General features: G+C 31.3%; 1 protein-coding gene and 1 long non-coding RNA gene across 3 annotated transcripts; both read left to right on the top strand.

The window, feature by feature from the left end:
• The first annotated feature begins 1560 nt into the window (after positions 1 to 1560).
• LOC136986105 (uncharacterized) lies at positions 1561 to 3872 on the top strand. 2 transcript variants are annotated; one of them, XR_010882431.1, is made up of 4 exons: positions 1561 to 1596; positions 3428 to 3518; positions 3593 to 3640; positions 3816 to 3872. It is a non-coding gene; the product is annotated as an uncharacterized lncRNA (long non-coding RNA). The 2 variants fall into 2 exon arrangements; XR_010882430.1 differs by having other exon boundaries at positions 3593 to 3649; positions 3816 to 3871.
• Positions 3873 to 3965: 93 nt separating this feature from the next.
• Positions 3966 to 16458, top strand: LOC136986098 (uncharacterized protein PF3D7_1120000-like). The gene is made up of 8 exons (XM_067283562.1): positions 3966 to 4036; positions 4975 to 5037; positions 10232 to 10294; positions 11566 to 11634; positions 14972 to 15034; positions 16062 to 16148; positions 16254 to 16340; positions 16384 to 16458. The coding sequence occupies exons 4-8, from the start codon at positions 11629 to 11631 to the stop codon at positions 16456 to 16458; spliced, it is 318 nt and encodes a 105-aa protein (XP_067139663.1). The 5' UTR covers positions 3966 to 4036; positions 4975 to 5037; positions 10232 to 10294; positions 11566 to 11628.
• The last annotated feature ends 982 nt before the right edge of the window (positions 16459 to 17440 follow it).

Genomic DNA, 17440 nt, shown 5'->3' with positions numbered 1-17440 from the left:
ATTACATAACCTTTATTGTAAAGTAAACTCGAAAAAGCTTTATAATAAGCGTACGCAAAATTCGTTACGCTGCAACCCCTTGGAGTACAGAAAGGACACCCGAAATCTTCGAATTTCTTCCGGGAGGCGAACAGACAAACATTTTATAAAACGTAAAAAATAAAATTACATCACAGAATAAATTTTCTATTTAATAAAACGACATAAAAAGAGTATTTTAACATTAAGTAACACGTAGACAAATAGAGAACGAAATAAAAATATAGTCAGTTATTTATAACATTCGGCAAGGAATCGTTAATGCAAATGACTATAGCAGTTTCCTGTTTGTTTAGATTTCGATTAGATAATATTACTCTTTAAAAGCTACCGACTCCAAATTACTTTTGTCGTTATGATGTTCATTATAAAAATCTTGGTTTCGATTCGAACTCTTAAATGCGCAATTTTCAGCATTGAAAACTTTTTGTCGTTGGGTTTCTTATAAATGAAAATCATTACAGTATTAAAGAAGCAATGTAGAAATGCTAGTTATATGCATATATCATTACTACAGTACTTCTATATTACATAGAATATTACTGTTGTTACTTTGAGAGAGAGTAGGGCCTACCATATTTAACTTCAGTTTTTTAGACAAAAATAAAGTAATATCAAATCACTTGTATTCTTTAATAAATTTAAGTGATTTAACTTTACATAATACTTGTAAAATAATAAAAAAGTAAACTCAACTCCTATCTGATCATTCTCCATTTTAAGAGCACAACCACACAAGCGGCAGTCCGCTTACATTTCGGCTCATGCGTTCAGTACTCAAGATGGCAAATGATACCGATACTGCCGCTATCCACGTGTTTACAAATTTCGTTTTGTACGGCTTGCTTTATTTAGCTAGAAGAATTTGTCGAAGATTCGAACGAAGATATTGGATTAGAGATATTTTCTTGGCTCGAGAAAGAACTGGTGTACAAAATAGGCTTATTCCTCGATCAAGATCTCTTGATAAAGAATACTATTTCGAGTTAGATTCGGTTGTTTTGTTCTTTGAATTAAATTATATATGATTATTTGTGTAGAATTTGTGTTAAATTTATTATTCTTTCCTCTTTATTCTGATGTTAGTTATCTCGGTTAACCGCGTCAAACTTTCCGCCATTAATTAAAACACCACGTGATTGTGTTTTCTCACGTGACCACAAGACGAACTTTTATTGGCTGATAGAAACGCCTCTTGGCGGCGGTCGCCGCAAAAAATACAACTCAATCAACTTTTGCGAAACGAGAAAAGCGGCACAAAATCGAAAGCGAATGACGTCACTTTTTCTGCTGCGAGAAAAAGTGACGTCATTCTGCCGCTTTTCCTTGCCGCGCCGCATGTGTGTATCCTCCATTATCGATACAATAAAATTTGCAATAAGTTTAAAATAATATTTATAAATTGGTACGAATATTAATTTTTTTTATTGAAAACATATTTTTCTTTCCATTCCTTGCATAAATTCATACGTAATATTTTGATTACAGATGAAAACTTTTCTGGCAACTTTATAGCAAGAATCTTATAAATATGGATAATCCTATGCAGGACAGTAGGTAAGTACAGTAGTGAACCGAAAATCGGAATCAATTGGGGACTGGGGTTGTTCAGATTAGGGATTTGTTCCGATTACGGTTTATGTACGAAAAAATATATTAACCTGTCCGATGTTCAAATTTTTTTCCGTTGCGTATCGCTTCGTGTTGAATTTTTCTCCGTTGCATGTCGCTTCGTGTTGAATTTTCGTCGATTTTAAGCCTAACGAAAATTTTTATAATAATAATCGAGGCTATCGTATCGTTAAAAATTATTTCTGCATTTTGTACAAACAAAATAAATATATTGAAGAATATAAAAACATGAAAATTATACTTTAGAAGTAAATTTAGTATCAAAAACGTTCGATTCAGCACGACACAGTCCGACTGAAAATCGTGCCGATTACCGGCGATTCCGATTACCAGGGTTCCGATTTACGAGTCTCTATTGTATCTACGTTATTTAGTTAATATTTGTAAATTTACTTCGAATAAAACGATAAATAACATAGCTTTAACTAGGAAACTAATTAAAAGAATAATAAAACTAATAATTAAATAATGAAAAATTTAATTATTAATTTAATTTAATGTTAATTATTTCATAGCCAAACTTTACGATTTCTTACATTTTACTTACGGTTATTAAATCATTAATGCGAGAAGTAAGAAATCATATTTTCAAATCTAATAATTAAAATTTTAGCTTCGGTTCTGAAAAAGTTTTAGTAGAAAATAATTTAAAGGATTAATTGAAAAATTGCAATATTTAATAAATTTCCCGAAAATTGTTTGATATTTCTTATAAGATTTTAGTGTAATGTCGAATTCCAAGCAACGAGACCGAATTAAATATTCGTTCAATCAGTTATGAAAAGAGATAAATATAGTGAACCGGTGAAGATGCCACACTTTTCGCTTTTGATGGAAATGCCCGGTTCGTCTTATTTGTGTGCTTGGTTGCCATGCAAATATTAAATTCTGAAAGATATTTCGAAAGTACTTATTAGCACAGAACAACAGAAGATAAAGTTTCGTTTTTGTAATATTGTTTTCTTCCAACGTGCAAATTAGGCGTCTTACTCGGACTGTGCGGGTAAGTTGCCTATATTGTTCGTATGAAACCTAGTGAATCATTTAAACAAACAATCTCATTTCGTTGTCAGTGGCCGCTGACAATGGAAAACAGTTTCGGTGCGTGTCGTACATGATTTAAGGTGATCGATGTATTAATACTTTCAGATGCTTCACTGATAAATTTGTAGCATAGATAGAAGGGAGTTTGTAAATATGGGTCATAGGCTTCTTTCCCTCAAAGAGCACTAAAAAATCTAGGTTCTTAGTACCTTTCTCCACCGCTACAAATGCAAACTGATTAAGTCTTGTAAAAACTGTTTATTTAAAAATTTCTCAAAGGTCAAATCCGGCATATGGTAATGACGATTCAATAGTTGTAAAGGGCATTTGTAAGGTCGGTTGGTTGGAATAAGGCCAGCAACGCCAAAGCCACTTGCCCAGAGGGTGTCTTCGAAGAGGCTTTTTTTTATGGGGTCTCGACCCCTGTTTAAGTGTTAGACATACCAAGTATAAAGCGTGTTGGGACCAATTGTTGCCGCCGGGATTTATCCTCTCGGCCGCTGATAAGGCTTCAAATTATTATTTGTAGTATTTTTTACTAATATGCATCGTCTTATATATATTTAAGTTTTATTGGAAAGTTCTTCAAAATAAATTTTTAATTAATCACTTGAACCTTTGCAGTTTTTCACAGTTGCTCTCGGATCCGAGTTTTTCTGAAATATTATATTTCGACATTATTAATCTTAATAATTTAATTATTTATTTACAGTTACATAACAGTTCTTTTAGAAGATACGACTTGCCATACCTGCTCTTGTAGTTATATTTGTCAAGAATGCAGATTAAACCTAACTACGCAGGTAATAATTTTTCAAATAATTTGTACACGTTTTAAAATATATTATCGTTTTGTTTATTATTAAAAATTTCATAGGAACCGATGGAGATAACCTGTTCTAACATTTCCGGCCAATTACTTCCGGTTTGTCCAGTAAGTTACAGTTTAAATTATAATTTGTCTTATTGAAACAAATTCATTTCCAACTACTCGATAATCGCATCCTTTTAATTTTTTTTTTTTTTTTCAATTTTTTTTCAATTTTCTGAAATTAAATTAAAATTTTAATTATTAATTATCATGTTTTGAAATTGTTAAGATGGCGACCACAACTGTGGTAAAAGAAAAAAGATTTCAAACATTATTTAGAGGAAATATAAAGCGATTTATGGCACAGTCAATATCGAATTGTATAAGAGAAAATTTTGATAAAATCTCGTTTCTAACTATTTAATTATTCCTTAATTATTTTCCAAGCATTTGATCAAACAAGAAATGAAATTAAGCCACGATTCATTGGAAATTGAAGAATCGTACGAGGTCTGTACTTATAAATACTTATAAAAGTACTCAGGAAATGCTTTCTAAGTGTTTTTAAAAGCATAAAAATTATTTACACGTATTTATTCATTAAACATCGTGTTCAAATACATTATTTAGATAACAGTCGCTTGTGTGTAGCTCTCAATCGATATTTCTGTTTAGTTAGAGTCGATAAATTATTTAATAAATCGTATTAAATGTTTCTAATAATTTCGGCCAATTACTTCCGGTTTGTCCAGTAAGTTACAGTTTAAATTATAATTTGTCTTATTGAAACAAATTCATTTCCAACTACTCGATAATCGCATCCTTTTAATTTTTTTTTTTTTTTTCAATTTTTTTTCAATTTTTTTCAAAGTAAATTCCCAATATTCGTTTATGAATAGAATAAACCGAATTTGTTTATATATTATTTCTTAAATGCTAGTATTATATATTATAATATTAGTCTATATGTTAAGCTGAAAGACCGAAATCGGTCATTGAGCGAAAAAAAGCGACCACAACGCGTTATGGTCGTTTCAAAACGACCACGGCAGGAATTTCACTTCGTGGTCGTTTTGAGTTAGCCACATCGCATTGTGGCCGTTTTACAAATGTCACGACGCAAATTTCGCTTCGTGGCTGCTTTGAAACGACCACAACGCGTTGTGGCCTTTTTTTCGCTCAATGAGGGATTTCGGTCTTTGAGCCTAACATATATATATATTATTAGAATTTGTTTAGCAATATATTCTTTTACGGATGATAAATTTTAGAAAGAATATGATAAAAATGAATTTGTCTGTATTTAGAATTGCGTATTCTATGTTAATAAAGCATAATGATATGATATTATTTTTAGATTACAATCAATATTGTTACGAAGAATGATGATTATATGGTCTGTCTATTAGTGTTTTATACAATTTTTCTAAAATAATTTTATTTATCAGGAAATAAAAGAAAACAATGTTGAATTTAAGTTGGCACTAACGAAGCTATTAGAAAAAAACAAAGTAAGTTAAATGCTACGATATTATGACCCATCCTAATTTATAATTAATTTATTTACATTATTTTAAAATTCTCAAATTCTGAAGCTATTATAAATGCTTTTTTATGGGAGATTATATATTTTACAGAAATATCCGAGAGAATATTCGAGCATCACAGTTTAATTTCAGAATAAAAATTTCATTCCATTACATTATAATAAAACTTTGTCGATACCGTTCATATGTGGCAACAAACTTAAGTTTTATGCTACTTACGTATAACTTACAAACAGTCGATGCAATGTTCGAAAATAATTTTAATTCCTTCTTTCCGAAATGTTATCAGGAAAACTCAGAAAATGTGTATTTATTTCATATTTTATGTTAATTAGCTGAAACTAGGGTTTCTCGTTTCACGGTCTTTTGATTTTCCCGGGATTCCAGGATAAAAGTGAACTGTTTCCCGGGATCCCGGGAAATCCCGGGATAGAATTAATTATTTTTATGATATACATAATATCTTGAAATCAAATGATATAATTATTTTTCATTTTCTAAAGTAATTTAATACGTTTGCAACCTCTAAAATCATATTAATAACGCTGTGTAAGAAATGTATTAAAAATTATCTTTGAATTACGTAGAAATGTTCACCAATAGAAAAAATTTATTTAAGTTTGCTGGAAACTGCATACAACAATAAAAATATGTGACTTTGAATTGAGTTGAAAATTTAAAGAAAACATGAATTTAGATCAAACTTCTAACTTAGAAGGTAATTTTCGTTTTTTAAATAAAACACAATATAAAATATTATTGTAAATTTTTATAAGATTTTAAAAGGCAAAGATGGTCAATACTCCGATCACTCAATCTAATTCTTATTTTAGTAATAAAAAGTCTTGCTACCGAGAATGCCCTTTCCGATTCAATTGATGTGATTGGAATCGTGTTTAATGCATTTAAGAGAAAACAGATGTTATGTGTTTTTTCACCTGTAGCCTGATCTAGTTCGTTTTCGAGATTGTAGTACTTCTTTTGCTCTCTAGTATTCTTGATTTGTCTACCTTGGCTGCTTTAATAGCGGTATTAAGCTTGTAGCCCGATAATTCGACAGTTTGTTTGTCTTTAATAATTAGGTTTATGAAGAAAAACTTCATACTTGCAGACTTCGTACTCGTTTGTATCCTTGCCGAATTTGCACAACCTGGCATTACGCAGTTATTGAAGCTACTGGACATGGTTAAAAACTAAAAGAGCATAATCACAATCATTCCAGATATTACAGGTTCCGACAAGTAAAGAATTTTCAAAATCCTGCCACAAATAAGCTACGCATTGATTATTGGCCATTTGTGACGTGCCATAACGAGCAAAAATTTAAAAAACTAATAAGTAGGTTTAAAATTAATAAATACAAATTTATTCTGACAGTTTATGAGTTAATTATACTTTCTATTGGCAACATTTTTTGAATTTTAACACAAAGTAAGAAAAAAGTAAATTTGCGGGATTTTTCGGGATAAGAAAAATTTCCCGGGTTAAAAAACAACCGGGATCCCGGGATCCCGTTTGAGAAATCCTAGCTGAAACTAATTACTAAAAAATGGTTAAAAGCTTGTAGAACTAAATCCTTTTTTAAAATTCAATGTAAAAAACAATTTGTATAAAGTTACGCATTATAAACCGATTAAAAAGTCAAGACATCAAGGAAAAGAGTAATTAGAACCGTTTACAGTAGACCCCCCTATAACACGGTAGATACGTTCCGTGTTATATGAATCCGGGTTGTACGAGTCAGTTAAATACATGAGCATATCACAGCCCGGCAAGTGTGCAGTTTAGGGGCTGCGGCTGTTTGAAAGGTTTTCTTCCGTAAAATTAATCGATTCTAGATTAATTTGACTCAACATTTCCAAATCACGTATAATTTTTTGGGAATAAATCATATAAACTGCTATAAACAAAACATTGTAGGATTACTTACCGAGTGCCCACCATTCGACAACGCCATTGCTTAAGCTTGTTTTCGTCGCAGAGCGGCTCATCGAACGGAGGGCGCGTGTTTCCTGATCAGCGAATTTTTCGCAAAAAAATAACTTAACTTTGGAGACATCATTAATAAAAATATAATTTTTATGGCCGTTGAATAATAAATGTTTTTTAGTAGGTCCAGTGCTCGTTTAAACTCAACGGTTTGTACAATATCCGCTATTGGTCCAGATTCGACCAATCCTGTTGCGACACGAGTCGGCGATGACGTTTTACCGTGTTATACGAGTCTTTTTTAGCGTGTTATCCGAACCCGATCGCAATTTTTTCGCCGTGTTATACGAATCCGTGTTATATGAATTTGTGCTATAGGGAGTCTACTGTATTTTCTGTATGAAATTATACAAAAAACAACAACAACAAAATTATTAATGCAGCAAGAGTTGGAATAATGACATTTTCAAATTATATCAATTTTTCTCATTGATAGCTCCATAAATTATTTTTATATATTTTTTTAAATTACGTTTTAGGAATTCTTAGCATTGAAAAACGAATTCTGGCTTTAATTTAAGCATGTTTGTTCTGGAATAGTGTACACTATTATGTCATTTCACGTCATTCTTATAGTTATGAAAAACTACCATAATGACGTGAGCTTGACGTAAAATTATAAATTATGTAGACAAAACGAATGCACTTTAGTCTCAACAATATCTATATTCAATTTTTAGGAATTTCTGTTTATCCTCTGACATGTAATTCATTGAATACAAAATGCTTACTATTCTTTTCTTCATTTCAATTATACATTCAAATTCATTATCATTTATTTTCGCCATTCTACTCCAATTACTAATTTCACATCTCTAACAAATTATGTTATTCGTTTATTTCTGAGTTTTCTCGACACGTTTTTGACATCACACGCATTTCAGCAGATGATATATTAATTTCTACTGCCGAAATCCGTTTGCTGTCAAATACAAGATAAGACGAAATGTCGGAGTACGTAATTTTCGGACAATGCCCAAAACGATTACGACAAACCACATATTGCCCAACAGAGCTTAGATTTGCCCCTACTTCAGCTTTTGACAATAACATAAAGTTTATATACAGAGTGCATAAGACAGTCCCTTTAACCGGAAAATTCTTGCGAACGGAGTGAGCTACAGCTATGCAAGGTAACACTACGGTAACGGGTATAGTATGAGTACTTAGTAATAGAGCAGACCTTCTACCTGGCAATAAATGTGAGGCTTCCGGTGCTCCACTTTATTTTCAGACGTTCTCTGTTTCGCTCAATGCTTTACAGAGAGTTGGATACACTATTGCGGTCGTAGCCGCTACATTTTTTTACCCACATATATTCGCATATTGTTAGTTTTTTTTGTAACTCTTTCCGCCCTGTGGGCACTAAGAGGGCCTCTTATAGCAAGCCCATTATGGGTTCGGCCAGGCCCACAATGGGGCGGCCGGGTGGTGAGGGACGGGGACCGACGTATCCGGATGCACCACCCCCCGAAAAATTCCTGGGGATTTTTCGACCCGTCGTATATTGTTAGTATAGTATAGTATGAGTATGAGGTAACGGTATAGTAAAGCGACTATGCCCGACTTAATGCAAACGACAGCAGCGCCCCTAGTGGCGAAATTTGGAAGATAGGCAGTGCAAATCGAAAACGAAAACAGATAGAGCAAACTTTCTAATTGGGAAGTTTGCTCTGAGCATCAATGTTAGTACGAAACGAATGTGGTTCACACGGATAATTGTTGCCTGTATATCCAAAAGTGTCCGAAAGCGATGCACGCCATTTTGTGTGACGTTTGAAAGGAATAGCAATAGGTATAAAGAAATACGCACAATTTATTGCATAAAATACGTACTTATGTCAATACAGTTGATAACATCACACAAAAAAAACAATGGAAAGGCAAACTGTCATTCAGAAATAACAAGTTAATTAATGTCGAGTATGTTCAAAAACTTGTACGTATTTTATGCAATAAATTGTGCGTATTTCTTCATACCTATTGCTATTCCTTTCAAACGTCACGCAAAATGGCGTGCATCGCTTTCGGACACTTTTGGGTATACAGGCGACAATTTATCTTATCCGTGTGAACCACATGTCGTTTCGTACTAACTAATTGATGCTCTAAAACTTTCTAATTGGGAAGTTTGCTCTATCTGTTTTCGTTTTCGATTTGCACTGCCTATCTTCCAAATTTCGCCACTAGGGGCGCTGCTGTCGTTTGCATTAGTCGGGCATAGTCGCTTTACTATATCGTTATTTCACTTGCATAGCTGTAGCTCACTCCGTTCGCAAGAATTTTCCGGTTAAAGGGACTTTCCTATGCACCCTGAATAAGCCAAGCAATTCACTGTTTCCTATTACATTTCCAGACATAAGCTTTAAATATTTCATATTTAAATCTTCTTAACTATGTATTCAAGTACACAATCAAAGATAATTTGATGCGCTGACAGATTATAAACAAATTAATAAACATCAAATTATTAGTCAAGCTTTAAGCTCTTCTATGACTGCGTTATTTACAACACAAACTCTTAGACACCTTTTACTCACAGCCGTTTTTTGATATAATTCAAACGTTTTCGGTTATTTTTAATAACCTGTTTCAAAAACCGTTACAGTCAAATGCGGTCGTAATTTGAACAAACGTCGCCAAAGTACGATTGGCGACGTTTGTTCAAATTACGACCGCATTCGACTGTAACGGTTTTTGAAACAGGTTATTAAAAATAACCGAAAACGTTTGAATTATATCAAAAAACGGCTGTGAGTAAAAAGGTGTCTAAGAGTTTGTATTAGTCAAGCTTTGTTACAAAATATGCAAAGATTTATTGTACTTAAACACCTTTTACGCCATCGATTTTTACGCCAAAAGAGAAAAATAATTTGTCAGAAATAGTTTTGTGAACGATTCAAAAAACGATAAAACAAGCAGATTTTGGAAAATTTCTACGTTTCGGTGTAAAATGGTGTTTGCGCCAAAATGAATGTCTTATGTATGTTGTAACAGATCCTAATTTTAAGAAATTTAGATGTCATTATCACATCTCCGAAAAAGGTTCTAAAATATTATATTAAATTATAACTTTTATTGCGATATTTATCCATATTTTACGTTACATCGAATTAAAACATATTTTTCGAGATTAATGTAAAGATGTAAAATTTAATCCTAATTGTAGAATTGGGAAAAGAAACTAAAGAACTTAGAGGACAACCTGGAAGAAATGAAAAGAAAATTAAAGGTAATAATACTATTAGCGTGTCAAAATAATTTCGAGTTTTCTATGCCTTATTATTGAAATTAAACGATTTTTTAAAATTTCAAACCAGAGGAATAACTGGGCCCACCAGTGGCCTGGCGGTTCTGTTGCTAAACACTGGGAGCTCAGTCGTGGGTTCGTGCCGCGCTCGGACGGGCTTCGTCGAGTTTTCCGGATTTTCTCCGCTTCTGTAACGCCCGAATCGGGGCTAGTTTCCCTTAAAAGACCTCCCGGATGGCATCATTTTTCTCGCGTAACACCTTTAGCCAGAGCTGGTAACGAGGGGGTGCCACTCTGATCTTAACTTCCCCAAGATACATCTTGGTGCACCACTAATCCTTAACTAACTTGCGCCGGGTGCTTGCCGAAGTCAGAAATGACCGGATATGGCATAAAGAAGTAGGAATAACCGATCAAATATGGCGGTAGACAATATAGACTATTCGTAACAAAATTTTGTGACGGTTCGACTTTTCCCTGGGCTACTCTCCTTTGCTTCTCCCGCTTGTTTAAAAATTTCGTGACAATTCAAAATTTATGGATTCTCGTACGCCGTTTTATTGCTTTTTTCTTAACGGAAAAATGTGTCATGACGATTTCAAGCTAATTATATATATATATATATAATTAGCTTGAAATCGTAATTAGCTTGAAATATATAAATATAGGCTATATATAGAGAGAAGATTATATGGTAGTATACATTCTGTCAAAGAGGAAATGCCAAATATCTTCTTTTAATTTTTGTTTTGTATGCTAATATCTATAAAAATATTTTGTTTTATATCTTTTCGTTATATAATTCACCGTCTATATTTAATTCTGAAAAAAAAACGGAATCCGAAGAACTTATTCTATGTTTATTAGTTGATTGCTGTATTAGAAAGCAGTGTTAAGGATTCATGAGATATGGATATATATATATAATATATATATATATAACTATTAATGTGAATTTAACATAAAATTCCCAGTTCTGTTTGTCGTAGGGTCTATGTAACGTATTAAACAACATAAAAGATGATATTAATAATCATGTATAAGTTAATTAGATATGAAGAACTTAATAGATTCAAATAGTTATCCTTTATTAGCGAACCTTCCGTTTGTAGAAAAAAACATTTCTGACAAAACCAACACACAAATTTATTTTTAAATTATACTTTATTAAATTATTAAAAAAAACCAATAAATATTTTATGTTAAGTTTGAATTTCAAAGCTTTAATTTTAACAATGGTAAATATATTATAGGAGTATCTAACGAAATGTAAACACGTTAGTTAAAGCCAAATCAATCAACAGTCGAAAGATGTGATGTTTGTAAGTAAGCATTTTAAAACTTTAATCAAAGTGTCATGCAATGCTTTAGAGCCAAAGCCTCGAATGATGTTTAAATTAAATATTACATGCAATAATTTAATAAATTAACATCTAAATAGTAACTAGCATTAAGCTAATACTACACTTTTGCTCAAAAGCGTGAAATAGTTGAATGAGCTGTTTTATTGTAAGATTAAAAATACCAATACATGTTCTAGGACAGTGGTATTCAATCTATGAGTCGCGACCCCATTTGGGGTTGCAGAAAATTAAATTGGGGTCGCACTGTTAAAATGTTTGAATACCATTGCTCTAGGATAATAGTTATCATCTCTACTATTGTTAAATGTGAAGAATAAAAACTATAGCAATTAATTGTAAAAACTGTAATAATTGATATTAAAGAATAAAATAGTTTTTTCCAGCTAGTCTTACAGAATATAATATGAATTTTATTCGTTCAAGTAAATTGCGTATTATATGAAGGGTAATATTCAACATTTTCATTATAAAACTTCTTTCTTCTTCCAAAATTACTTCGAACCCTAAATTGAGGGTTTGAAATACTTTTGTAGTTTGAATTCCGGGAAAGCCTTAAAAATAACGATTAATATGTTGTTGATATCAATTGCATCTGTAATAAAAAATTGAAGTTTAGGACGATAAAATATTGGCCCTTGACACGAACAGACAATTTAGTGGAAAGTTATAATATAGAAAAGCGTAGATAGTCTAATCATCATCAAATTAAACAAAAACTTTATGAAACTTGCACAACGGTTATTGCCTTTTTATTGCACAAAATTCTGAGAATAGGTAAAAACCAACCACCTAAATACAATAAAACTTGAAAGTTATTATGAAAATTAAATTTCTTTTAAATTATGTTTTGAACCACGGACACTACACAGAAGGAAATTGCGAGTATGTCATGACATCTATTCCAATTGAAATGGTATGAATAAATATATGCCATTATTTTTTAAGATCAGTTTTTTGACCCTCGGAGAAGCCGAAGTAAAAATAAACCTCATTTTCGTTTTTCTGGAAAAAATATATCTAACACTTGAAATATGATTTATTTTATGTCTGGTTGGAAGGCTTCCTTTGTATGTTTAGTAAACATTTTTGATCTAAACACAAAGATGTGATATATAATGCACCGATGTTCATTTACAAATAAGTTTAAAAAATCAGAATATTGTTTATTGTTTAACCAGATCTTGCTATATTATCTATTCTTTCTTTCCAAAATAGTCTGGTGAGATCAGCATCTACTTCCGTTCCACGTTATCGTGTTATTTCTCGTTGTAATCGTTTTGACATAGGATCAAAGATCAAAACCTTGGAGCAATATGACATCCCAAATTATTACTGAAACTGCGTGCTTTATTTTCAAATCGAGACTTTCTGAACGATATTCTATTACTTTTATTTTGCACAAGATTACATTTACTGAAAAGTTTTGCACCTGAATACAAGACTTTGCAGAAAATACAAATTATAAGGCTTTAGACTCCACGAATGGTTTACGACAACTAATTTTACACACTTGCTCTTATTTTACATTCCTCCAGTCAACATTAAACGTTTTATTCAAATCCGAGAATTCACTTTGATTTACAGTAGAGAGTCGTTAATCGGAACGCCGGTAATCGGAACAATTTTCAGTCGGACTGTGTCGTGCTGAATCGAACGTTTTTGATACTAAATTTACCTCTAAAGTATAATTTTTTTGTTTTTATATTTTTTAATATATTTATTTTGTTTGTACAAAATGCAGAAATAATTTTTAACGATACGATAGCCTCGATTATTATTATAAAAATTTTCGTTAGGCTTAAAATCGACGAAAATTCAAAACGAAGCGACACGCAATGGAGAAAAATTTGAACATCGGACAGGTTAATGTATTTTTTCGTACATAATGGGTAATCGGAACAAATGACTAATCGGAACAATTCCAGTCCCCAATTGATTCCGATTTTCGACTCTCTACTGTATTTCGTATGCAGTCAGACTTCTTTTATGATATCGGTCTTAACAATTCTAGATTTATTTCATTATCTGTTATAAAACACTATCATATACTGTGTTTAAAGTTGTCTTCTGTATCGTTGACACCAAGTATTTTTTTCTACAACTTTGTGGACATCGTCTTTGTAGTTTTCATCTGGTTAGTCTATTAGCACAGTGGTTCTTAACCTTTTTATACTCGCGGCTCACCAAATATTTCATAATTTTTTTGTGACCCCCATATTTTAATAATAATTTATATTTGTTAAATTATCTATCATAAATTGATTTTTTAATTATTGCTTTATTTTTTTATATAATAAATGCAAATCATAACTTTATTATTTCATTATCTTTTTAAACAACATTCAAACTTCACAATTAAACATGAAAACTCATTAATTTTTAACAGAAAATAAAATAAGAAACATGTCGATAAATCGATCCAAAGTCGATGCTAAAACTAAACTAAAACACCCACAACTTGTGGTAAAGATTTTGCATATCTTTTGCAAAAATATTTAAATTTTTAAAGCCTACTACTAAGCCTACTATTTTTTCTAATTATTTTAAAATAAGAAAACTTTATCATTTTTATTTCATTTTTAAATACGATATTCGGTTATACATCAATTTTCTTTTTATTATATTCTGAAGGAAATTTTGCATAATTTGGCGGCTCCTCGGAAAACTTCTTATGGACCCCCAGGGAGCCGAGACCCCCCTGTTAAGAACTTTGTATTAGCAAATACTTGTCCAGCTGTAATCCCATTTCCACCTCACCTTAATTCTTAATTGGACTATTCCATCACCTCGACAATGACTTTTACAGTGAAGTTGTTCGACTTTGAACTGTAAGAGTAACATTACAAATTCTGATTTAATACACATCAGTTTTTTGTTTTTTTTTTAATTAAAATTTTTACGGACTTGTTATCGTTTCAGCATTCAAAGTTTTGTTCGTGTTGTCCAAATGCCTATTAAACTAGCATATTCTATTTGATACTTTATAATTTAGTTTATTGTTTTATAAACTAATTCATTAATTTTAATTTAAACTTCATTTTTATATTTCTGAATTTTATAAACGGAGTTTAAAACATTTAATAAGTTTTGCAGAGGTAAAAGGTATTCTTTTATGATAAAGATATTTTCTTTATGATTTTTAAAATAATACGTAAGACATTTGGCACGTGAGAAAATTTGCATCATTTCGACTTTTGAACGTGCACTTAAAAAGATTGATAAAATTTTGTAATAGGACAGGGTAAACTCATAATAGTATATTTAATGAATAAAAAAGTGCTTTTATATTTTTTAGGAACACGAAAGCATGAAAGAAGACTTAGAAAAACTGGATGCAATGTTCGAGCAGGCAAAATCAGTAAGCACTGATATATTTAAATACCTTAATGTAGATAAAAACTTAGCGTTAGAGATGAACGAATACTATCCTCGAATACGTGAATACTAGGAATAATTCGAGATTCAAAATCTCGAATACATTGGCAATAAAAAGACATTCGAATACTATGATACTGTACCTCCAATATTGCGTCATACGTGCAGACAATGCCTCTTCAGCATTCAGCACCAATTGTTTAATCTGTGTCAAGAAGAGAAGTGTCAGAATGTGTTCGAATTCTTATTTTCTTAAATAAAATTTTGCAATAAAACAGAATGAAAGCACTTATTGATTATACTGTTGTAGTTGAGATAAAAATATTGCAAAGAAACTACTTTGAAACTCAAAATCAAAATAAAAAGTTTGATGTTTAGAATTTAGTAAATCATTTTTATTTTACTTTATCAATTTGTTTAATACATTAAAATATGAAATAAAGTTATCAATTAAATAAATTAAATAAGATAATCAAATTCGCTAAATACTCGGGTTAAACGATTATCCGAAATTTGATTAATATTCGAATTGAAGAAAAGTGTTATTCGTACATCTTTACATTTAGCTATTTTCTACCTTTAATAAAATTTAATTTCCAAACGTTTATACTTACTTTTCTTTACTTTTTTATTATATAATTTATTGGCATTTTGAGTGTGGTTTCATATTACAATTTATATATAGGCTATATATTATTTATATTCATATTTCACATTTATTTCTAATTCGAGTTGAAATTACATTACTTTTATTTTAAATGTATTTAAATTGTATTTTATTTCAATCTTTAAAATCATTAGATGTATAATCTAAACCGAAAAATTAAGTTGTATTTTTTAACATATCATGTTGTTAAGTGCGTTTTTGTATACTGAAGATAAACATTTTCAATAAATTAAAGCGACTAATTTATTAAAATTTTTGCTTTCCGAACTGAACAGATAAAATTAAACATAAACAAACAAGTTATCTTAAATCATATTTCATTTAACAACGACTTATTTTTTAGAAAGAGAACACGAACGTTTTACTACGGCAGAAAGACGAGAACGAACTGTTAGAAATATTAAACGAAAAACTTCAACAGACAAAAGAAGTAAGCAAGGCAATGCCATTTTAATAAATTAAACGAATGTTCTTTCATTTTATATTTTTGAATGATGAAATATGACTTTATTTAACGAGATTAAATACTTCTAAGGAACAAAAAAGAGTAATCTTGCAATTCAAAGATGAAATGAATCAACAATTTAAAAAGATGAACGAAAAATCCGAAAATATAAAATCAGTAAGCAATAAATATAATAATTTAAAATACTATATTTCATTAGGAGTACGAAAATAAACTTTTGCAACTGCAAAATAATATAACTGAAGTACTAAAAAATTTGCATTCAAAATTTTAACAGTAGGAATCAGTAAGCAATAAAGTGATTTTTTGAATAATAAGAAAAATAATAAAATTAAACTAAATAACATTATCCAAACGTAATATAAAACTTATTGATAGCGTTTATTTCAGGAACTCAAAACTCAATTACATGGAATAAATGAAAAAATAAAAAATTGCCATTCAAGATTTCAACAGTCAGAATCAGTAAGCGATAAAGGGATGTTTTTGAATAATAATTATAATGATAAAATTAAATTAAATAACATTATCCAAACTTAATGTAAAACTCATCAATAGCGTTTATTTTAGAAAGAAAAAACTCGATTACGTGGAATAAATGAAGAAAAAACAAATTTGCATTCAAAATGTCAACAGTCAGAATCAGTAAGCAATAATGTGATTTTTTAAAATAATAACAATAATAATAAGAATAATAACTCTCCCGTGGTCACCACCTGGTCGTGGTGGGAGAGCCCAGTAATTTTACTGATCCATAGGGCAATGCAGGCTGGAGCACAAGCTCCTGGTAGGGACACCCATGCCAGTAAGGTCTATGGGGAGAAATGAAGCTAAGAGTGACTACACAACCCACATTCTGTGGAGATATGTATCACTGGTAGTAACCAGATCTAAAGTGTGATACCGGCTCGGACGTCGCCCGGGTTAACAAGGTCCGCGTTCGTGGGTTAGGCAGAGGCTCACGTTCGAAAAATAGGCCACAGTCTCCCTTGGTTACCGGTGGCGAAAGCAGCACCGGCCCAAGCATGGCTACTGCAATGCCCTCAACAGATGTGAGGAACCAACCCAGCCTTGGTGTTTCTGTGGCAATGCATCCACAGACCACAAAGGCTGGAAAACCACGCCAACGGATGAAATGGACAACGGAAATGAACGAGTTTATCATCCGTACTTATTACACCATCACAAAACTCGAAACAAACATGACAGCATACAGACAACAACTACACCATAAATTCACACAACAATATCCTCAC

This window comes from Centruroides vittatus, unplaced genomic scaffold, assembly GCF_030686945.1.
Source record: "Centruroides vittatus isolate TY-2023 unplaced genomic scaffold, ASM3068694v2 contig_990, whole genome shotgun sequence".
Classification (NCBI taxonomy): Eukaryota; Metazoa; Arthropoda; class Arachnida; order Scorpiones; family Buthidae; genus Centruroides; species Centruroides vittatus.
The sequence above is the reverse complement of the archived record's forward strand: the minus strand, read 5'-3'. Positions and strand labels throughout refer to the sequence as shown.

Bases quoted from the DNA above. Each gene is read 5' to 3' on its own strand.
- LOC136986098 (XM_067283562.1), top strand. The intron at 15,035-16,061 runs GTAAGCACTGAT...CTTATTTTTTAG, and splicing joins TGTTCGAGCAGGCAAAATCA to AAAGAGAACACGAACGTTTT. The intron at 16,341-16,383 runs GTAAGCAATAAA...ATATTTCATTAG, and splicing joins AATCCGAAAATATAAAATCA to GAGTACGAAAATAAACTTTT.